The sequence below is a fragment of the Exophiala oligosperma genome, assembly GCF_000835515.1.
Source record: "Exophiala oligosperma strain CBS 72588 unplaced genomic scaffold supercont1.9, whole genome shotgun sequence".
In the NCBI taxonomy this organism is placed as follows: Eukaryota; Fungi; Ascomycota; class Eurotiomycetes; order Chaetothyriales; family Herpotrichiellaceae; genus Exophiala; species Exophiala oligosperma.
Window position 1 is genome coordinate 1141351 of NW_015622826.1, and position 23565 is coordinate 1164915.

Below are 23565 nucleotides of genomic sequence, written 5' to 3' on the forward strand. Positions count from 1 at the left end.
CCAATACACCATGAGCACGATGGGCTTTCAGAAGTCATGAGGCCCGTGGGGAGTGAAACGTAGCGGATTTGAGAGCACAAAAAAAGAAAGAGAAAGATAGAGGAGGTCGTGACTCACCAATCCAATGGCCCGCCTTTGGAACAACATCCACGTCCAAGTCTGTCGTGACATTCGCCCAAAACGACCGAGTCGACGCTCCGAAGCTCGCTTCTCCTCCCATGGCCAGCGTCGACATGGACAGTGGTTGTCGTCCGAGTGTCCCCTGGAAGAAACTCGCGGCCGCGGCGATGGCTTGGAGGTCGTATGGACCCACCATCGCCCTGAGAAAGCCGGGCTTCGAGATGAGGCTCGTGTACCGATTCACAATGTTCTCCGGGAAACTCGTCGGGCCGGAATAACTACCGTGGAAGAAGAACCATTCCAGCATCTGCTTCTCCCTGCCGGAGATGAAGAACGTGGCGGCCTCGGGGATCGAGAAGAAGGCGAGCTGCCAGTTGGCGTAGTGGTCCCAGTACGGAGCTGGGTCGTGGGCCGCCTCGAAACCGAACCCCGGTATGGCAAACTCTGTCACGACCAGTCGCCGCACCAGCGACGGGTGCATCGTCGCCAGCGCGGCGGAGATGCCGGATCCAAAGTCGTGCCCCACCACGTACGCGGCGGTGATGTTGAGGAAGTCGAGGGCCGATTTGGTGCCCATGGCCGAGGCCATGACGCTGTAGTTGCCGTCCGCGGGGATGGACGAGTCACCGGCGCCGCGGTTGTCGAGCGCGATCACGGTCTAGTCCTGCGCCAGGAGGGGGCCCGATGGTGCGCCATGTCAGGCTAAATTGGGGGTTGCAAAGGCCGCGAGAACTAGTGTGAATGGAAATAAAAGAGTTGATGGATACATTATAATCCGGGAGGGACGAGATTCATGGAGAATGTCTCAGGAAGCGTGCAACAAACCAACGTACATAGCGAGGTTAAAATATGTCTGAAGACACATTTTGCTCTTGGCAATGCAAAATCATTGTAACAACGCAGTCCCTGCATTGCTCAGCACCGATTTGACGCCGTCTTTGTAACCGTGGAAGACAGGCGTGCCGATGTTAGTCCCGAGCACTAAGCAAAATCTTCAAACTCAGGTTGATAGCACGCTGAGGCTCGATGACGGCTCTGGCAGCTTTGTAATGCGACTGGTAGTCCTCTGAGGAAGGACAGGAGAAGCCTGAAGGTTGGTAATATTCTCCTGCACGATGGCGGTGTTGCCGAATTTTGGTCCGACCCCTGTCCTGGACGATGATGTCGAGGTTTTCTCAATGCCGATATTTGCTCCGTGGCACATCGATCACTAGGGTTTTCACAAGGGAGGAATTTTTTAACGCTGTGTGCGCATTGGGAACATAAAAGGCGTTGGTCTGCGAACAAGAAAGTCGCACTTCGCTCTCCATTCTTCCCTGAGCCTTGCAGGTATAACAAGAATGTCGAAAGTTCTACTCACCGGGGCGAATGGCTTTTTAGCCACACATATCTTGAGCCAACTCGTCGACGTAAGTCCGAAGAGGCCTGTCCTTTACGCTGCCACTGACCACAAGCAGAGTGGCTACGAAGTCACCGGTACCGTCCGCACGGAGTCCAAAGCCGAGGATGTCTTCCTAGCTCATCCCAGTTTCAAGTCGAAAGTCAAGCTCGTCGTCATCCCTGATCTTTCAGCAGCTGGCGCATATGACGTGGTCTTCAAAGAAACACAGTTTGATTACATTGTCCATACTGCATCTCCTGTACCAGATGGAAGTGGCAAGGACTTTGATCAGGACTTTTTGGTTCCTGCGGTCCAGGGGTGAGGGAGCCTCCTGTCAGCTTCTTCTTGATAACACTTACAAATGTCTCCAGGAATCTCGAGCTGCTCCACGCCGCTCGTAAGTATTCCAAGGATCTCAAACATTTTTGCTTCACTGGTAGTATTGTGTCTGTCGCCGACGTTTCGAAGCCATTCTCTGGTAAAGTCTTGACTGCAAACGACTGGAATGAGGTATTTGATTGGCGTCACTGTCTCCCTTGAGTCTGCTGCTGATGAAATATCTGTGCATCAACAGGTCGACCCCGATGTGGCTCGTCAGGCACAGCACGGACATGTAAGCTATATGTACGCAAAAACATTGGCCGAAAAGGCTCTGTGGAAGTTTGTGGAGGATGAGAAACCACAGTTCACCGTCTCCGTCATTTCAGCGTCAGTATAACTTACCATGACAGCATTGATTGAGATACTGAGTCTTCGTCAGCCCCTTGATCATAGGTCCTCCCTTACAGCGACTCGATGAACATGCATTTGGCAAGGGTCGCACAAATATGAGCTCCGATCTTTTTTACAACACCTTTTTGAAGCCTGGCACTGAGAGTTCCGGTAATCCTCTGTTCAGTACCTACATTGACGTCCGAGATCTCGCCACACTACATGTTCGAGCTTTGGCTGAGGCGACGGACAAGAATCGGAGGTTATTGCTAGCTAATCCGGAACCATTCTTCGCTGAGACAGTGTTGGAGATACTGGAAAATGAATATGCTCAACTCCACGAGCGTCTAGCTTCAGTCCATGCAGCGGCAATTGTCGCCAACAACGAGGAGGATGTGGCACACCCTTTCAAAGTCGACGATTCAGAGACTCGTGGTGTCTTCGGGGACAAAATCTATCGATCGTTGAGGGCGACAGTTATTGATACTGCGAAGAGACTTCTTGAGATTGAATGATGGTATGAATCTGACAGAGACTAGATATCGTTCATAAGGAGATGCCGCAACCAGAATGTTGATATATTTAGAATTGTTAAATGTAGACTGGTTATCGAAACGCTCGGGATGTTGAATGTGAATCTGCACATAGTTATCTAGGGTTCACCGGATTCTATCATCCTATTAGGTGACGCATAAATACAGTAAAATGCAGAATTTCATGTTGTTGCAGCTCGCGGTTGTTCAAAGTAATAGAAAGTCATATAGTGAAAATATACAAGGTAAGGCCATAAGCATGACTTCTCCCGTCAAGGGATTTCAAAGGTATATATTCCTCTGGTCTCTTATTTACGGTACTTCGCATCGTCGTGAATGAAAGATCTTCAAGATGTCATCCTCCCAGATTTGCCTGACAACGATATGCGGTACAGCTTGGTGTCGAGCACAATACGAGTAAGTGTTCGATCTTGAGACTATGTCTAGGTAGAGTCCAGTAAGTTGTTCGTCCCTAAGACATTGACGAAGTCCACTGCGCTATCTCAAAGTATTACAGCATTCTCTTCTCTGTCATCCAGCTTATTCATGATGATGAGTAATTATGCCCGGAGTCGCCGCACGAATGTTCGGATTCGGAGGACCATCGCCTACGATATTCTCCGTCGTTGAATCCGAGCATCCTCTTTGTTTGTCCCCCATGCAGGACGAATCTCCGACGTATTCTGCGTGTATCGCTCCCGTGTACGGAGCAGTAGCAATCAAAAAGGACTGGAGTGATTGCGGCCCACCACCGTACGCACCTCACTCGCGCCTTCGGACGGCTTTTCGGCGTCATTCACGATTTTGAGAGATGACATCTCCCTTGAAGTTCAGGCGAGGCACTAAGAGTTGCTACGAATGTAACATTACCCTGAAAGAGACAGATTTGGTTCCAAGCTAATCCAATCACTTTGCCAGGTCGCCGCCGAAAAATCAAATGTGTCTTTACTGAAAACCATCGGAAGTGTAAAGAATGCCACTCTCGGGGTGCTACTTGTGTCGAGCAAGACAAGGCCTCAGTTCCTTCCACCAGAGCGGAAAAGAGTACTATTGTTCAAGCGAACTCTTCAACATACAGCCTACGGGAAAGAGTTGCCCGGGTTGAAGACTTTATCGAAACCTTTCTCAGGAAGCAGAATTCCGAAGTGTCCTATGAGAATTCCAGTGACGTCGGTAATCAGAGGACATCAACCGCTGAAGCCACTGTTCCTGGTAAGTTGTTACTGAGGGGATGCTATCAGCTTTCAGCAATTCTGACATGCTAGGATAGGTACTTTAATTGGAGAACAGACAGGATCGGCGACCACAAAAGGGGCAGAAGATAGTGCAGTCCTCAGCCTTTTCAACAACAGCGTCATCGCCCAGGTGGATCAACAACAAAGTTCTGTTCAAACTGAGGCTTCTTCCCTGACTCGAACATGTTCAACATTCGATCCTACGAGATATGAACTGTTGAACCTCCTCCCACATGAACCAGACCTTAACACTCTTATCAACCTAAGTCAGGATTGGTGGCTTTGTGCGCCTCATAGATTTCCCGAGTTTTTCGACGATCCTGTTCCTGCAAATATCAGGAGTGAACTGTCTCGCAAGCTGTCTCTCCCAGATCCTACCGAGACAGTCAAGGTGTTGCTTTGGACAACAATTAGTGCAGAGCGGCTCTCGCAAGATACCTTTCGTAACGACACCTTCGTGGTTCCTACAGCCATTGCTGCTTTGAGTAATCAAACGCTGCCTGCGATCGAACGGATCGTGCTGCAAAACGATGAAGTTGCTAGGACGTTGCCTGGACTCGAATGCCTACTCCTCCTCTCGAGATACTATTGCAACGTGGGCAAATTACGCAAGTCCTGGCATATATGCCGAAGAGCGCTTGAATATGCCATCAGCGAAGGTCTCCATCGTGGATCTAAGTTGACCAAGGCCACTAATTCAACGTCCCAAGGCCCCGACCTCCGTCACGTCCGCATATGGCAAAGAATCTGTTTCAAGGATCGATATATCAGCATGATACTAGGACTTCCCTATGGCATTCCCAGCTCATATCTGTGGAAACCAGATTTGCACGCGTTGACCAATGACGAGAGGCATGGTGCTCAATTTTATTCATTCATGGCTTCGATGATCAGTCTGGTTGTTGACCGCAACCAACATTCTCCCTCAGAAGACGGATTTCTGACGACGCTCAAGATCGACCAAGAGCTGGAATCACATATCAAGGATATCGACACTCAATGGTGGGACTCTAGCCTAGAGAGTCTGATACTCTACACTCGCGAAGTCAATCTTGAACGCTTCGAAGCTCAGACACTCAAACACTTTATGCGTGCTCTGTTGCATCTGCCGTTCATGCTCAAATCAACAGGCCCGGGACTTTACCAGTACTCGTACGATACGACAGTCGGGTCATCATTGCGGGCGCTTGCGGCGTACAAGGTCCTGCGTGTCGATCTCGCACTGGACCCGTACCTCTGCACCACGTTTGACTTTCAAGCGTTCATCATGTCGGTGTTGTTGACGCTACATCTGATTACGCAGAACCAGGAGGAAGGCTCCAATCCACCCTCCGAGGATGACGCGGCGTGGGAGGCAGTCCGCAAGACCACCGAGATTCTGCAACAAGCTTCTCAGGACCTTCGTGACATCAACACCGTCTCTAAACAAGCCGTTCCGGTTTTGCAAATGCTCATGCGGGCATCGAGACCGGACGACAGCAGCGGCCCGTGCCCATACGGGTTCGACACCGGGATGAGTTGCAAAGTCACCATCCCTTGCTTCGGAGAGATCAAGATCGCCCCTGGCAAAAGGGGCCCACGCTGTCTCGGAGACTGCACGGGGACTCGGACCAGTACGGTCGGCTTCAACGGTTCGCCTGTCAACATGGCACCTCCAGCTACGTCGAGGGTCGCTGATGTGTCTCCGACGGCTGTGCCCACAACTACAGGACCACCAGCTGGCCCAGCTACCCCGGGAGACTTTGATACCATGACCATGTCACTGGACCAAGTGGTGGCTTTTCCGAATGTGGCGTGGGGAAACGGCGTCGTCGACTATACCAGCACCGACACTGATCCTCCGCAGGGCGATATGATGTCGGACGCTTGGATGTGGGCCGGCAATGGACTCGGCGTGGGTTCGGACCTTCAGCAGGAATGGGGTCTAGATTTCTTTGGACCGTAGTGCCGTATTTGCATCACCTCGAAATACTCGCACATGTGGGAAAAGAGAAGAAGATCAGGATGATGTGAGCGAGATTTAATCGGAAGAAAGCAATTGCAATTTTGGGAGCTATCAAGGAAGCACAAAAACACAGAAAAACTTCATTCAGATTTCCTTTGCGAAAAGCAGCACCCAATACCATCCCACATACCAGCACATAATCAAACTTGCAAGAATGACTAGAAGAGAAAAAAAAACCCTTTGAAAGCCCTAGATGGATCCCGATACTGGTAACACGCGCAGATAGGACTCTAATTATCAACTCCTCGCACCTTTGAGATTGGAAAACAGTCACGGTCCAGGAACACCAACAGAGAACACAAAGCTGAAAAAAAGGCCGTCATACATGTCACCAAAGATCCCGAAAAGGTGAGGTAACAGAGTGAGAATCAATGTCGAGAGAGTGAGGTGTTAGAGAGTTGTCGACGGACATGATACCCAGTGATAGAGTAACTAGGCTAATGCCGACCGACGGTGATTGGAGGGAGAGAGTGAATCGCATTGATAGGTCATCAAACCCCGCATGGCTTTTTTCCCTCTATAACTCTTGCAGAGCAAAGACATTCTCATCACCGACACCGATAGAACCAGGAGTACCTGGACAGTTGACGTTATGGTCGACGTCAACGTCAACGTCAACCTTTTCATTCTCGTCCTTGGCGCTCTCACTCTCCCAGATCTCAATTGAGTCGTGACCATTCTCGATCTCAAGATCGACGAGACCAGCTTCGCCGACCCCGCGGGACGCTTTGGCAGCAGCAGCAGTAGCGCCGATGATGCCAACACCATAAGATGGTGAGGCGGCGCTCAAGATTCCGTTGAGGGATGGTGTGCCGACCAGCTCTTCGAGGACCTCGGCGGTCATGGTTGTTGAATTTTGGAAGGTAAAGTCACCAGACCCTCCGACAGGAGGCTTGACATACTCCTCGTGGTCGTCTTCTTCGATATCTGTCTCGGCCTCTGCTTCGTCGTCGTCTTGAACAAGCACCACACTCGTTGCGTCTAGACCATCGCCGTAAAACTTGGCCGGGTTAAGATCAGCTAGGGGAGTGCGTGCTTCTTCGTCAACATCGGTCGTCATGAGATCCTTTTCCTCAGCTGCTGCTGCCGCCACCGCCTCCGCCGCAGCCATGGATCGAGTGACAGGTGCAGAAGAAGACATGACTTGGTTTGGATCGACATTCTCTTTACCCTTGTCGAGTTTCTCGGACTTTTTGGAAGATGCCCTACTCTCGTCGTCGCTGATGTCGAGACCGGTCGCACTCTGCGTCATGGTCCACTCGTTCATGCGGTAGTCTTGTGTCTCTTCGGTCTCTTCGTAGATGTCGAAGAACCATGACTGCGGCTTGCTTGATCGAAGCGAAGTCCGAGTTTGGCCGCTCCTTGATGATCTTCGAGAGTGCAAGAGGTGGTGATTGTTGTTGGTGGTGGTGCGGGAGGATGACGATGATTTCTTAGTACCGTTCAATGCCGCGGACAGGCTGAGGGCAGGGGATGGTGTGCTCCCGCCGCGAGGGAAGGAAGGTAGGTTCAGACGTCTACCGTTGGGTTTCAAGAGGCTCGAGCGATGGCGTGTCGGTGATCGTCCCGCGGCCGTGGCAGGGGCAGATGAAGGAGTAGTGCTAGATGATTTGCTGATATATGTCGTGTCAAGTCGTGGAGTGCGGGTTTCGAGACGTCGTTTGGTCGAGGTCGAGGTCACCGTCGGGGTCACGGTCAACGAGTACCGGTTGGCTTTGGACGCGGACACGTCGTCATCAAAGGCTGACCGCTTGCGTTTGTTCAATGAATCGAGAATATTGGGGTCGATGTTTTCGCTGTCTGATCCCATTTCGGGGGACGCAGCTCGACGTTTGAGAGACGGCGCGGAACTGGGTGTGATTGCTACAGACGGTATGTGTGAGCATGGCGATGCGAGACATGGTCAAGCCAAACTTACCATTTTGTCTGTTCTTGAGATTCTGTAGGCTTCGGACTTTGGAGTCACTCAAGATACCAAAAGGTTGACGGGCCGGTGTGGCGATGGGAGCTAGAGTCGCCATTCTGTTTGTGCCAAGGGTAGGTGTAGTAACCAAGGTATTCCCAGGTGTTGATTTAATGGTTGAACTTCCTTCTTCTACAAATGGTCTCTTGTCGATATCAGACCTGGTCTGTAGGTGAGAAAGACGAGGTCAATGGAAGAGAAAAAAGATCGTTGAGGAATTTCGAGGTGGATGCAGCAAAGAAAAGGGATGGGGGAGATGGACGGGTATATGGAGGGGAGCTCAGACCCTGTAGGACGTAGGACGTATTTCTGGACGCGAAGCTTGGTTGCATGCAAGACACGAGATCCTGGACGGGACCGAAGAGCTGACAAGGAGGTCGACAGGTGGCGTGGAGAGGCTGAAGGGGATTGTAGCGCGATGAACTACTGCATGACCTTGAGCGAGATGTGAATGTCAAGCTGCGGTTCGAGGGCAGTGATTGGGCCGTTGCCTGGTTGGCCCGCGTCGCAGTGAAGTGTGAAATGTGAGATGCCCGGGAATTAATTCAAGAGACGCAGTAGACTTGGTTCTCGCGAGGGAAAAGATGGTCGCTGTCGACCAGGAAGTGGAGGGGGCGAAGTCGTGAATTTGTCTCGCTGGGCGCAGGACACGATGGACGCGTCAAAGTGGAGACGCGACTGGAAATTTGATGCAATGCAACGGCCTTGAGGCGCGTAAAGTACTACGGAGTGCCACTTACAGAGTACTGTCAGTGTAGTAAACAATATGACAGATTGTACCGGGTATCAAGCATTAACGATACAATGGTGGTTGATATGTTGTAGAGATATCGGGTATGTATACAGAGTATGGTGTTTGTTGACAACTCGAGTGAATTAACGAGGCTATCCTCGTACTCGTATTCGTACCCGTACTCACTGTTAGGTACTCTGAGTACAACGCGTACAAAATCAACGACCTCTTCGGCGACCATCAACAACTGTTTCACCAACATCTCACAGCAACAACTCACCTCCAATAAATGTCTCCATGAACTCACACACGATTAACGCGATCACGTCATGGCCGTCGCTCCTGTCTGGCCTCGATCTTGTCGGCGCATGGCAATTGACTAGTTGGACTGCGCAGCATACCCGGCGTCTTGATGCCTGACTTGAGACTATTTCCAAGCCTCCGACTGCCAGGTTTAATGATTTCGCTCATCAGTTATAGCGACGGCGTCTAAGTCAAGAACACCCGCGCTCTCTCACTCTTTATGCACGTCAGATGCTGCAACCATACACGACACCGAATCACTTGAGCCTCAATCTGGAGTCGAGGAGCATCAGTCTCAGGTTACCATCAACGCTCTACCCCGTATTGTTTTACTAATGCCGTTTAATTCATTCCTTGCGTCTATCCATCTATCTACCCGCTTACAGAGTATTAACCACCGTCTTACAGTTTCGCCCTTGTCTCGGCCAGATCGACCAGATTCTCGTCCTTTGCAAATTGATAGTAATATTCCAAGCTCTGTGGGTTCGCAAGTGTTCCAGATGGTTTGATGATCTTGCCAGACACGATTTGCTTGACTGGTAATTCGACCTTTTTCAAGTTGACCGTTGTCTGCCACATTAACCGTTAGCATTCGACCGTAGGTATGTCCGATCCTCGATCACTCACCGGAATATCTTTAGTCTCAAACACAAACTTGGGGACGTGTCTGGGACTGGTTTCTTTTCGAATCGCCTCCTTGACCTCTCTGATCAGTTTAGGTGTGAAGTCATGTCCGGGCTTCATCAACAAGAACAGAATGACTCGTTCATCCGTGTCCTGCGGCCTCCTCTGCCCGACACAGATGCTGTCACTGATTTTGTCGGCAAATTTGGCCTCAATGATGTTGTATATCTCAGCCGATCCGAAACGGACACCACTGGGGTTCAACACGCCGTCTGAACGACCCAGGAACATGACCTGTTTCGTGACAGGATGGATCATGATGAAATCACCATGGGTCCAGACATTGTCGAACCGCGCGAAGTAACTGTCAAAGTACCGTTTCGGGCCATTGTCTCCCATGAAAGTTATGGGCATGGTTGGGAATGCCCCATAAGACACCAATTCGCCGGGGACGCCATCCTCCACGGGGACAGGCTTCCCACCATCGACCGTCTGATCACACACCATAACCGGGATTCCGAGAGAACGGGTTTGGCAACCACCCGAATACAGTGGCAAGATAGGATTGCTGCAGCCAAAACATCCCACGAGGTCCGTCCCACCGGAGATGTTGTCCAACTGCACTGAAGGCGGGAACCCTTCGTCGTAGAACCACTCGAACAATTGCTCCGACAAGACCATACCTGTACTGGACACCACCGTCAAGTTACTGAGGTCGGTCACCTTCTTGGGAACGATGCCGCTATTCTGGAGGGTCTGCAAATATCTGGGGCTGATACCCAAATGCGTCACCTTCTCCTGTCCCAGCAGCTTGAGGAAGTTGGTGGGCTCCGGCACAAACGGACTTCCATCGTACATGATCATCCGGCAACCGATCAAGAGCACCGATACGCTGGCCATGTACATGATCCAGCCCGTGGTGGTGTATTGCAACTGCGTCGAACCGGGCCCAATTTGGCGATGGAGCGCTGCCTCCTTGTGGCCGTTGAGCACGACGCCACCGATTGCGTGGACAATGCATTTCGGCTGCCCCGTCGTTCCCGAGGAGTAGACGACGAGAAAAGGATCGGCAAAGTCCATCTCTTCGAATTCAAGGGCCGACGACTTGGCCGCAGACAAGAAAGAAGCCCAGGTCTGCGCTCGTGGCACCGAAGAAATGTCGACCGGAGAGTGTTGGTGCCTCACCTGTGCCACGATTCCCTGGAATTCAGCCACGCCTCGCATGCCAGCCATGATATCCTTCATCTTGGGTCGCAAATCGACTTCCTTGCCATTGTACACTGCTGCGTCATCCATGAACAAATATCGGGGCTTGATCTGCAAGAGTCTGTCCAGAATGCCCTTGACGCCCATGTCTGTACTGCTGGAGCTGAACATAGCTCCCAGCGTCGTCGCAGCAAGAAACACCGTCAGAGTGTCGATGCTCGTACTCGAAACGACGGCGATCCGATCCCCCTTTCGAACCCCTCGTGACTTCATCGCCTGTGACAACGACCCCACCCTCTCGCGCAGTTCCTTCCATGTGATGTGGCGGATGGGTTCGAGGAAACTACCCTCTCGCACCTCCGTGCACGCGATCTTGTCGTCCGCTTTGGCCGCGGCGACGACGGGTTTGCCGTCGCGCGAACCGGAAAACAACACGTTCTGGGCGAAGTTCATCTTGACTCCCGTGAACCATTTCGGGATCGAGTCCATGCGGGCCGACTCGTCGACGACCTTGTCTGGGACGGTGCCGGAGTAGACGACGGGGAAATACTCAAAGACGGATTTCCAAAAGTCGGAACGATTCGTGCATGACCAGTCGTACACTTCTTCGTAGTCGCGGAACGTTCGACCCTGTCTTTTCTCGACCGCCTTGATGAACTTGTACATTTCTGTACTTTGCGGGTTTGGGTGTTGCCATAATTTTCGAGGTATGGGATTCTGTTCCGACATTATGTTGGATGTATTTAGACAGTGATGGTTGTATGTTCTTCTTAAACACCTGTCACGCGGAGCTCTTTTTTATAATCTCTCTCCCTTGATCTGTCGGTGATGGAGAAGGTTGTCGTTACTGTTATTGCACACACCTGGGTATGTCGATTTTGAACGTGACAATGACAAAAGGTTGTCGATAAACACACTCGACGGCCACAACGCAAAACAACACCGTTTTCACAAACAAAGAAAGACAAAAGGATGAGCAATAAGAATCACTGTCTTCTACTCCGTAATGAGTCGGTGCCTTTCTGATTTTTGGCCGGTTCAAAGAGTACTAGTGGTCGAATTCCACGGAGGACGAGAAGTAATTGCAGGTGGCTTATAGCCTCGGCAACCCACCCCCAAGTTGTTCTTGTGGTAGGGTGTTTCCCCGGGATATTGTTTTGTGGTGCCGTTTGGTCCCGCACTTCTCCGAGGTGAAGTACAGAGAAGTCCGGGCTGGCCGTGTCGCTCTAACACGTCCTCGGGTATATATACAAGAGTACAAAGTACAGTACAGAATATCCGTACGGAGTATGTGAACTACCAGATCTAAACTATAGACACACGTAGCAGGTAAGAGATGTCTGTACAGACGACTTCTTACTTTCTTAAAGTCAGCAGTAAAACGACAAATTGTACAGGAAAGGGAGAGGAGTCTGTGGTGAGGCCATTTATATCGAGCGATCCCGCCTAGGAGGAGGTTAGCGAAGAATAAAGATCAAAAGGATCAAAAAGAATAATGCCGTGATAGACCGTGATAGAAAACGAATGAGCGCGACGGGACCCTTTTTCCAGTGCTCGGTACTCCGTGTCCCCCCGGTCTGTATTGAGTCAGATAGTTTCCGGCTCACGATATCCGTACTATTGCCGGTCCCTCTTCCCACCTACTAGTACTTACGCCCGCCTGGGACAAACGATACACCTACAACATTGTGCATGAATGAATGATTCACATCATTGAGCCTGTAATGGCAAACCTCGAAGGAAAACCTCAATCCTCGCCAGCGTGTACCACCATCCATTATTTACATACGTGGCAATACAGAGTATCCGTACAAAGTAGTAGACACCTCTGAGGACTTGAAAAAGTACTGTATGGATCGAGGGCGGGGACCGGGAACCGCGGGTTATCTGTGTGTGTCCTCCGTTGCAGTTCGGTATACGTTGCCCAAAGTACATGACCTTCTCTGGAGTGTTGGTAGTCGTTCTTTACTCGTCGAGTATGGTTATGTTTACAATTTCTGTAAGAACCCGTCGAAGCCCGAGACATGATGTGATGCAGTCTACGGGACCTACACGTACAGTTTCCTAGACTCGGGTATTGTTGGGATGATTCTTCATCTTCTTCGAGCTGCAACTTGTCTGACCCCGCCAGTTGTGATATGTTTTCAGTAATTGTATACCTAGCTAGGTATTTGTATTGAGCACTTGTACTTCTGCTACACAGTATGTCAGGATGTTGCCAAGTCAAGACAAGCACGAACCTGGACATGCGTACATGCCTCTGCATTGCCTCTGCATGGACGAACGACCGTCTCTACCTTGTCTCGTCCCGCTTACTTGTTCACTCGTGCTTCGTATCGCGGATGAAAAAAAAGTCAAGAGTTGCATCTTTACCTATTCTTCACATGTGCCATTGCATTGGACCAACTCATCATGACAAAAAGTGAATACCCCCCTCCACCATCGAATCTGATTACTAACGCGCCACTAGTGACCGCCCATTTTGTCGATCCGATCCCATTCATGGTCAACCGAGTACCTCTACGAGTAAGAGAAACGGAATCACTCCTTGTGCGACAAGGATCAGTCAGGTAAGCTTTTTGTCGAGCTCCCGGCCCCTTTGACATAGTCAACGCCGGCATGGAAGGGGAGGGGGGGTACGAGTAGAAGGAGAAATTGTATAAAAAGAGGAGCCATTATGCCATCCTCGTTGATCTGATGATTACTTCAACTACCTACCCATGTCCTTTCTTTGATTTCCAAACACAGAGCACTGTTCATTGTCTGAAAACACCAATACTTTACGGATCTATGAGTGACCCTGTACTTCATATTTCATCCAAACCACAAAGAGACTCAGACCTAACCCCCCTCCACTTACTGTCTACTGTTTAAATCATGCCATACGTCACCACAAAGGATGGTACCGAGATTTACTACAAGGATTGGGGTGACAAAAAGGGCCCCGTGGTCTTGTTCTCGCACGGATGGCCTCTGAATTCGGACAATTGGGAGAACCAAATGTTCTTCCTGGCCAACCACGGCTGTAGGGTCGTCGCCCATGACCGTCGGGGTCACGGACGTTCCAGTCCAGCTTGGGACGGACACGACATGGACACCTGGAGTGATGACCTGTTGACCCTCGTTGAACACCTGGACCTCAAGGACATGATGATGGTGGGACATTCGACCGGTGGTGGTGAAGTTGCTCGTTTTGTAAGTTATTGACTATCTCTTGCTCACCCTCTCTCGGGGTCCCCCCCTCCATTTTTCTACCCATCTGCTCTCACAGAACATGAATGCAGCATGGAAGTTAAAAAAAGGAATCACTACTAATACATTCCCGGCGTCACAGATCGGTCGACACGGCACGAGTCGAGTATCAAAGGCAGTCCTGGTCAGCGCGGTTCCACCCATCATGATCAAGACGGACACCAACCCAGAAGGACTGCCCAAGGAGGTCTTTGACGGTTTCCGGGAAGCCATGACGAAAGACCGAGCTCAATTCTTCCTGGACGTCCCGTCGGGTCCCTTTTTCGGCTTCAACCGTCCCAACGCGGAAAGCAGTCAAGGCTTGATCTGGAGTTGGTGGCAGCAAGGCATGGTGGCCAGTTTCAAGGCCGCGTACGAATCCATCAAGGTCTTTTCCGAGACGGACTTTCGCGAGGACCTCAAAAAGGCCAATATCCCCGTCCTGGTTCTTCATGGTGATGATGACCAGGTGGTCCCGATCGGGGCATCGGCTCACAACACCGTCAAGTTGTTGCCCAAGGGAACCCTCAAGGTGTACCCTGGGGCGCCGCACGCGTTGCCAAACATTTGTGCCGGTCAAGTCAACCAGGACTTGCTCGAGTTTCTAAGGTCTTGAAACTGAAATGTTGGCAGGTCTTGACCTTTTAACAGTTGTTGGAAGTCGTGTTATATTGCGCCCTTGCCAAAGCAGGAAATAATAAACGTCTGTTAATCGCAGAACTGCAAAAATCCAACGATGTATTGATATCTCTTAAGAGCTGTCTTGAACTGGGACCTGACTTGAGAGATCAAAGTGGTTTCATGATTGTGACGACGCGGCTTTCCACCGCAGAGGCACCATCACCATTATTGCCAGACGCTTCGTTACCCGTGACACTCGTCGTCTCTCTGTGCTCCTCCTCACACCTGAACTCTTGAAGCCAGGACGTAATCTTGTCCTGGATCAGGATTGAACCTTCAGGATAGCCAACGGGACTGCTCCATATCTGTAGACTTTCTGGTCTCGGACATACCATGCCAAGGAGATGGAGGGCCACAAACAACTTCGCCAGACACCAATAAGGCATGGGGGAAGCGGAGAAGCTTCGATTGTCGCTGAACCGATCACAAAATTTTCTCTTGTCCCACGCTTCCCTCCAAGCATCGAGTGCCAAGTTGAGGCTTTGGAGCGCTTTGTTGGGTGCCACAACCCCAGCGTTGAAAATCTTATCGACTACTCCTTCCACCGTGCTGCGTGAGAAATGGTTGTTTAGATCTTCCATCATGCCCTGTGCTGCCTCCTCTGTGGTGGAACAACAGCCAAACTCCAGAGCTGTGACAGACTGACCAGACACAAGAAAAGGCGCTAGTTCTTCTCGAGTGAGCTGAAAGACGACGCCATGGAGTCCTGTTCAATGCGCAGTCAATATGACAGTAGACGGCACCCTAGAGTAGCGGGATGCAGCTTTTTCGGGGAATCCTTACCGTGGACCAACACAAACATTCCATACCCCGAGACTTCAAAATCGGATCGTGAATGAGAGCCTCTCCTCAAAGGTCTCTCTATTAGACGCCTGAGCGCAGTCGATATCGTGACCTGCGAAGGACGGGTCTGTAACTGACGAAGACATTCTCCTCCCATGCGCTTTCGTAGCTAGGCAACATCACATGGACGGAAAGAGGAGGCAGCGAAGGCCCTCGACGTATCATGATGCCTCCTCCTACATCATGACAGAAGAGTTGACATGCAATTCTGCAACCAAGAAAGGCGTTAGCAAGCCCGTGTCATCATCCTTGGTCATGGATCAAAAAGCTTGAAACTACCTCCGTAGAGACTCTTGTCGAACCCAGGAGACCCAATCAAAGGTCTCCAATGTCAAAGTGTCGTAGTCGACTGGATCTTCCTCTATTCTGAAAGCCCCCAGTCTCTCTGCCATCTGCGAATTGTTACCACGCGGGGATCTCTTTGGGGGTTCAGCCTCAACGAAAACCACCTACTGAATGGACCCGAGGGAAGAGTAACGACCATGACTGGTTTGCCACGGAGTCACGAGAAAGTGCGAGTAGCATGCACAGTATCAGACATGCTTGCACAGTGGGTATATCTGGTTGGTTCAGACTCATTTCGGCCTTAACGTTGTGCATGTCAGTTAAAATGATACATTAAATGCCTTGCCCACAGGATCGAGATTAACGCACGGGATCGTTGAACATGACCAAAAGAAGTCTCTGGACCATTCCCGAGATATGTGAGGCGGGAACAGTGGCCTTGGAATAAAGAGCGCCGGTAAGAACCATCGCCGAGAGAAGCACCGGTGGACAATCTGCGACGTTGTGTGTCGGAACGTGTATGAGAGGATAATGGTACTGGAAATGAGCTCCGTAAAGTTTGTGGCTTTGCACAAATGTTTCGCGTGTCGACAAGGCCGCCGCACTTTCAAGGTACTTTGGACCACATTTCTGTAGTAAATCTCTGACGAGGGTACATTGGGCTTCGACAGGGTCGGATTGTCCCAACGAGAACCCTCGTTTGTGATTGTGGGACTCTGTCGATGCCGAGATAATGTCAACGGTCGGAGGTTGGTCTGTTCGATCCGTCAGTGGACATCTTCAAATTACACCCAGTTAGCGCACAGGTACGTGAGTGAATGAGCTTGCCTTGTGTAAAACCGAAAAAGTCAGTTTGATCCAGATCCAAAAAAGGTGCAAAGAACCATGAAGAAGCGTCCTGGGTTGGTGAGAGGAGGTTATCATTTCCCATCCCAAAGTCAAGTCCGGGTAAGGTGGAGGAAGATGGTACCAAACCATAGTGGTCGGTTGGGAAGAGGTCATTTGAGAAGCCATTGGACATGTCAGGGACTTGTGGTGAGTCCGACAAGACCACAGAAGTAGACCGGGGATAGTGTGGCGGGTCATCAGAATGTCCCTCCGTTTGTTGAAGTCCCTTTTCGACGTCAGGCGGTCCTGATGCTGATGTCGTGGTCCATTCTGGCCGATCAGCATGGACGAGACAATGGTTTTCATCGTCGTGTTTCACACGATACGCCTCGTATCGATCGGTATAGCCTCCTCGGGTGTATCTGCACTCGACAAATTTGGCACGACACCTCGCACACGGTTGTTGAGAATCACATTTCAACTTCATGGATGCGCATCTGTCGCATGCCTTTTTCATCCTCGTACCCGCCGAAACATCATGTCCCCGTCGACTCTGTGCCGGCGGACATGATCGAAGATGTCGACCTAGAACTTCGGGCCTGACGAATATCTGGCCACACGGGCACCGATATCTGGATCGATTGGTATGTAGATTGAGATGTCGTTTCAAGTGATCACTGCGTTTGAACCGATGGTGACAGTAACGGCATTTGAAAGGTGCTGGTGTGCTGCTGTCAAAAAGGGTGTCGTGGCCACCCATCTGCTTTGATTGTTTCGGGTTCTCCATCTTGAACCCCGGTCAAACATTGTTCCAACTATTAGTCGAGAATCTAGGAATAAAGCGACCGTGTTCTGAGGATGAGTTCATTGTACTTCAAAGTCATTCAAAATCTGTGAGTTAGACCCTCGAGATAATCCCTACGTCTGGAGAGTGAAAGAGCGAATGCTGTTGGAAGTTCCTGTCTACTTACTATCCGCCTCACCTATCGGGTTTTAGAGATCAAGTCGGCCTCCCCCCCCCCTCCCCCTAGTATGAGGCCTTATCCCGACGCCCGGATCCACACCGAAAAGATTGTGCCTCACGCTGGCCCAGGTGAGACTATTGTGCTTGCAAAATCCCGCATAAGTATTATTTTTTGCAATAATCAACACTTCGAACAGACCAAATGTGACAACTTGAGATCCTGCAACAACAACCCTTTCATCCCATAAAGAAATATCAACTATACTACAAAAAAAGAGTAACCGTTATATTTTATTACCGCACTCCACGTTTAACGCTTGCATAGATGCAGATTTTTTGATCTCTAATGAAGCAATAGACGTTAATTGAAGATATTTGGCTACTTATAAGACTGTATTGTTCTCTATCACTACGAAAAATAACAATATTTAAGACTTAATTCTGTTTACAAAGGTAGATCTTAGTATACTCAACATTTAAAACATGGAATGAATAGAGTAATGAATGTAGTTTTGTGTGTGTCTTTTCAGCAAAACTACAAATTGGATTGTATGGTTAAAACCAGTAGGGAACATAGAGACTCTTCTTTATACAAATCCAAAAAACATTGTTATCTTATAAGCGTTGAATATGCAGTGCGATGGCGAAGTATAACTATTGCTCTTCTTTTGTAGTATAGTTGATCTTTTCTTATGATTACACACTGATTACATCTCTGTAACTAGTATTCTCAACATAGATAAATAGATAATTGCAATCTGAGTTGATCTATTGGCAGAGACATCATGGAATGAATGGGGTATTATTACAGGATCTCAAGTTATCACATTAGACGGTTTTAGATTTGATCGAGTGTTGATATTCTCTTATTGTTAAACACCGACTACACCTCATAACTAGTAATGCCAATACAGATGAACAGAGAGTCGAATTATAAGTAGACCTAAGTTTTATGAAATCGAAGGGTTTTTGTCACAGGATCCTATGTTGTCACATTTGGTCGGTTCGAAGTGTCGAGTGTTGCAAAAACTATTACGGAATTTTGCAAAGCACAATATACCCGACATAGTTGAGGAGATCGAGCCTTTTGCGTGGTTGAAGTTCATTGGCATCTTCACTCAGCTTTCACACATTATCATGACCAGTCGCCTTCGTCCTGAGCGATACCAGGTCCCTGTGCAGCCAACTCATCAACAGTCCAAGGTCTGCATCTGTAACCCGGAGGAATATTCGTGTTCTCAAACTTCTTCCCCGTGACGACGGCGTTGACACATTTCGACCAGTTGTCAAAGACGTACTGCTCTGCCTCATGTTCTTGCACCCAACGTCCAATCATCTCCCCAATGTCCTCGGGATGTTCCCTCGCCTTTTCGAAATCGGTGTGATGCCACTTCTCCCTGTTGCGAAACCCGCCTCTTTGACAGCACGAGACCCGATCCGCACGTAGAGCGTTGTGCACTCTCGTTGCCAATGCGATGTTGTTCTTCCCGGCCAAAGCAAGGCACGCTGCAAGAGATATGCCGTCCTCACAAGCTTGGGTCCCACCATTGGTCGATGTGGGCAAGAACACATGTGCAGCGTCCCCGAGCTGGACAACTCGGCCTTGCTCGGAGACCCAGTTCGACACCGGATCTCTCCACAGTAACTTCCAGTCCACCACACTGTTCTCAGGCGACTGTGCAATCAAACGCATAAAACCTGGGTCCCATTTGATCCCTGACGCGGCGACCTCGCGAAGAACATCTGGCGCCGAGACCCGTTTCGACCACGACTCGGCCGCTGTCGAGGAATCCTTGTGAGTCAAGAGCCACGTCGTGATGTCCTTTGAAACGAGAGTGACTCCGTGACCTTTCGGGGCCAGCCACATTCTGCAATCGTCAACGCCCTCAAGCACTGGGAACTGTTCAGCCACCAAAGGGTCCTGGTGTGCCACTTTCGTAGGAAATGCAGTTCGATAGATCGCGAATCCACTGCTCCTAGCCTGTGTCTGGGATCCCTGGATGAGCTTCCACGATTGGGTGCCCACGCCGTCCGCGGCGACGACAAGATCGGCCTCGAATCGCTCTCCTTTCGTAGTGACGACTCCCGCACCAAGCCCGTCAGGCTTCTCGAAATACTCCGAGACCGACTGACCGAGAGTGACGCTGATTCCAAGAGCAGTGGCATAGTCATACAACAATCGAAGAAGTTTGGCCCTATGAATAGCATGCGGTACCCGCTCCAAGGTAAGCGAGGGTTTGATCAGGACCTCGCCGTCGTATTTGAGGAAGGACATCATCGCTTCGTAGCGCTCAGATGTGAAGGCAGCCTGCATCCCTGGCCATTTGGAGAATTGACGAGTGGCTGACTGTCCTATGCCGATAAAGTCACCTAGACAAAAGTTTGTCAACGAGATGTGTCCTTTGAGGTATACGTATGTGTGCTCCGATGCTCACCGATGGTGGTCAATTCCGGCTTAGATTCCAACACCCTCACAGTGTGTCCTTGTCGATATAGTTCGACAGCTGAGAATAGCCCGCCGATTCCAGCGCCAACGACTACGACATCGATGCCTGTTGAGGGCGATCGAACGATTTTGTGAGCCTCAGCCGCCATTATAGTTTTGTGACTTGCCTGAATTCGCGACGCAAGGCAATGAGAGTATTGGGATGAGAAGGAATTTATAGCACATCGGGCAGAATAGTCGCTACGAGACGATCGCGCCGTTCATCGAGCACAAATTTCGAAGATGCATGTCTTTGGCCCCATTCAAGCATCACTCCGATCGGTATTCGGAAGCTGGACTATGGCGTGGTTGCATCAACGAAACAAGAACCAAGGTCGGACGGATTTCGAGAGGAGGGGGGAAGCCCGATGTGAGGTCGACCGAGGCCATCGTGCTTCATTTCGTTCCATTGTCAAAGGCCTTGATTCGAACAGTTTCGGAGTAAAGTCTTAGTAACGGTGATGGCATTGCAGCACCATTGTACATTGGCAAGAAGAAAGAAGGGGAACCGGATCTGCTGCATCTGACTTTCCATCGAGCTCTTCACCTTTTGTTTCCGTTGGTGGTGGGGAAGTAATTGTACCGAGGCTCACCAGCCTTACAGGAGGTATCATGATGCTCTACCTCTGTAGAATGATAAACATGGATGCTTTGATGGACTTTGCACTTTTGTCATGTCGGACGTCCGTCTGTCTTTGAATCTCGATTCTGTCTTTCTAGGTTAGAATGAAAACGCATAGATCGAGTCGATTCTCGGCGATCCGCCATAAATGCCCAAATTAGGAAGGAAAACGACCAAAATCTCCGCGGCGTTTTTGAGGACTTGTTCGGCGGTTCTTAACACTCTCTTCCACTCACCATTGCACCATCCCGGACTCGGTCCAATGGTCAACGCATCGTTACCATCTAACGCTGTTACAGTGAGTCTGTTGGGCAATCTACCAGACAACCGCTTCCCTCCAGAGCCATTCCCCGGACTCGTGAATCTATAGGGCTAGCGAGATCCTCCCCGGATATCAAAAGCCCGTAGAACATCAACCCGGGCAAGTCTGTCCCTGGAGATATTGCCATCGACAATACATGTCCAGACTTCTACATCTACAGAATGCAGAACAAACACAAAAAAGAGACAGGATATGCACGCGCCTGCACATCATGTCATCAGAAGAAGGTCAGAATTCCAGAAGATTTTTTCCCAGGCATCATAAAACTAATCAGTACATGTACCATAGATCAGGTGTAATCTTGATCCTGCTATGCAAGTATCTTGCTCCAACTGTCTCCTCCATGGGAGTCCGTGCATGTAAGGCCCCAAAAGGGAAAAAAAAGCACAACGCTTCAGTTTATACAATGAAACTGATCAAAGTATGCCCTTCTCAGTCCACGTACGCGGAAACGTAAGCATGACGAGACAATCCAATCGGAACCCATCACATCACGGAGGAAGCAACAAGCGCGAATGCCATTGACAATGCACTTCTCTTCCCCGGAAGCAAGTGAGAATCGACCACCGTCGCGGGCTCAGACGGTGGACTCGACAACTTCTATGCCTACTCTCAGGCAGACGAGTCAGGCCGTGACTCCCGATGAACCTCCCTGCGCCACTGCAACGGTAAATTATGCCCAGTACTATCCAAGAGAAGTTTTCTGCGAGTCCCAGGATTCAACTGAACCTACAGTCCTCGAAGGAGGTCACTTGGGCGACCCTTTAATTAGAACCGACACCCTCACTGGCCCAAGGCTTCTTTACAAGGTATCTGATATGCCTTCACGGGTATGGACCTCGACATTGATGGAAAACTGGCTCAACTATGTCCATCCGTTGATGCCTATTGTGCCCCAACGTTGGTTGATGCCTCGAGAGGGCTACACTGTGCCGACGATATTGTTAAAGTCCGTCTTCCTCTCCGGTGGGCGCACATCGGCCACTTTTTCGCCTGCCCTTTGCAAGGAGTACTATTTGTCGGCCAAGGCCATGGTTCATGACCAATATGAGAAGAATCCCATCATCAATATTGTCGCGGCGTGCCTTCTTGGCTGGTATAACCAGGCAAGCCCGTGGGCGGTCACGCACGACTCGAGTCGATACTGGCTTCATTTCGCGTCAAATATTGTGTATCAGGTTGGCCTGCATCGGGAGGTCGTGGGTGAACTGCAGTCGTCGTATAAGCGAAAGCTATGGTGGACGTTGGTGGTGCGTTTTCTTCGAACCCTTCTGTCATGATCACCTCCCTTTTATACACTTTTGTTGCAGACTACTTAAAGACTGACATGCGTGACGTGCGCCTGATCTAGGCAAGAGACTGTCTGGTTGCATGCGGACATGGGAGACCTCGCATCTTCGATCTAAGATATTCCAACCGACCGTGTATTTCGATCGAAGACTTTGAACCGGGTGACAAACACGCCGCGACTTTCGTCGTCTACGTCAGACTTTGTTTGATCATCGGTGATCTCTGTGAGGGCTATCAACAGGGACGGAAGCAGCTTGCACGCCTCGGAGCCGATGTCAAACATCGACTGCTCTCGTGGCTGAAGGATCTGCCTCCGCATTTACGTTATTTTGATGCAACGGCGCAGTTCCGAGAGACAGCGGACAATTTTATCTTGAGGCAGGTATTCGCCATCTACCTTGCCACAGTTACTCTCCTGTCCAAAGCGGAGCCCAGGCCTGTCGGTTCCGTGTCGCCGGTGGCGCTGCGAGCGTCTTCATTCCTGGCCACTCTACTGGAAGGATTTCTGGCAAGAGATGAAGCCGCCCGCCTCCCGGCAATGTTCACGTTTTACACGCTGGCGGCTGCCATACCCCAAGTAGCCGCACGGAAATACAAGAGACTACGGCCAGCCATCGAACTAGACTTGCAGATTTTCGAAGATGCACTGACGGCTCTCTCAACGAAGTGGCCGTCGGCGGCAAGCAGAGTGACAACTTTGCGAGCGCTGAGAGCCAAAAAACCATGTACTTGTGCAGCTGGAGAGGAGACGCCGACACTCACTGATGTTGAGGATCGACTCCTTTTCAAAGACTTTGACACCAAAGCTTGTCGGCTTTGGACGTATATACGAGACGACAGGGCCACGACGACAAGAAGAGCGGCTGACGAAGTCGCAGAGCTGGCGAGTGTAACGGAAAATGAATTTTCTACAGAAACTTGCGCACGTCTGGAAATGCTCGATTACGCCTTCCAAGGATCACCATCATCGTCGTCGTGGGAAGCGCTTCCTGCGCAGGAAATTTCCACCGGGTTATCAGACGACCTAGGGTCCCAGTGGCCCGAGGACAATTTCTGGAATGACCCATCTCTAGACTTTTCAGATACTCTTGGGAGCTGGCTGTTTGCCGATGAATCATTTCCAGACCTTGGGGGTTGAACCACAAAGTAAGAGAAAAGGATCGGAAGGGAATCGAAAGCAGAGAATTCAGATCCGGCCTG

At 50.3% G+C, this 23565-nt stretch overlaps 5 protein-coding genes across 6 annotated transcripts; 2 read left to right on the forward strand and 3 right to left on the reverse strand.

Annotated features, from left to right (window-relative positions):
- The first annotated feature begins 2967 nt into the window (after positions 1-2967).
- PV06_08986 lies at positions 2968-6139 on the forward strand. 2 transcript variants are annotated; one of them, XM_016410385.1, is made up of 4 exons: positions 2968-3033; positions 3141-3605; positions 3664-3957; positions 4016-6139. In XM_016410385.1, the coding sequence occupies exons 2-4, from the start codon at positions 3557-3559 to the stop codon at positions 5923-5925; spliced, it is 2253 nt and encodes a 750-aa protein (XP_016259407.1). In that variant the 5' UTR covers positions 2968-3033; positions 3141-3556; the 3' UTR covers positions 5926-6139. The 2 variants fall into 2 exon arrangements, with proteins under 2 accessions (XP_016259407.1, XP_016259406.1); XM_016410384.1 differs by having other exon boundaries at positions 2968-3605.
- PV06_08987 (uncharacterized protein) lies at positions 6000-8407 on the reverse strand. The gene is made up of 2 exons (XM_016410386.1): positions 7904-8407; positions 6000-7848 (listed from the first exon to the last, which is right to left on the reverse strand). Exons 1-2 carry the CDS (start codon positions 8004-8006, stop codon positions 6503-6505), a joined length of 1449 nt encoding a protein of 482 aa, XP_016259408.1. The 5' UTR covers positions 8007-8407; the 3' UTR covers positions 6000-6502.
- A 917-nt stretch (positions 8408-9324) lies between these two features.
- Positions 9325-11893, reverse strand: PV06_08988 (acetoacetate-CoA ligase). The gene is made up of 2 exons (XM_016410387.1): positions 9612-11893; positions 9325-9554 (listed from the first exon to the last, which is right to left on the reverse strand). The coding sequence occupies exons 1-2, from the start codon at positions 11541-11543 to the stop codon at positions 9387-9389; spliced, it is 2100 nt and encodes a 699-aa protein (XP_016259409.1). The 5' UTR covers positions 11544-11893; the 3' UTR covers positions 9325-9386.
- Positions 11894-15844: 3951 nt separating this feature from the next.
- PV06_08989 (uncharacterized protein) lies at positions 15845-17469 on the reverse strand (the record flags this gene model as incomplete). Its single annotated transcript, XM_016410388.1, has 4 exons — positions 15845-15961; positions 16023-16154; positions 16224-16609; positions 16683-17469. The coding sequence occupies 4 exons, from the start codon at positions 17467-17469 to the stop codon at positions 15845-15847; spliced, it is 1422 nt and encodes a 473-aa protein (XP_016259410.1).
- A 4133-nt stretch (positions 17470-21602) lies between these two features.
- Positions 21603-23503, forward strand: PV06_08990 (uncharacterized protein; the record flags this gene model as incomplete). Its single annotated transcript, XM_016410389.1, has 2 exons — positions 21603-22325; positions 22427-23503. 2 exons carry the CDS (start codon positions 21603-21605, stop codon positions 23501-23503), a joined length of 1800 nt encoding a protein of 599 aa, XP_016259411.1.
- Between the last annotated feature and the right edge of the window lie 62 nt (positions 23504-23565).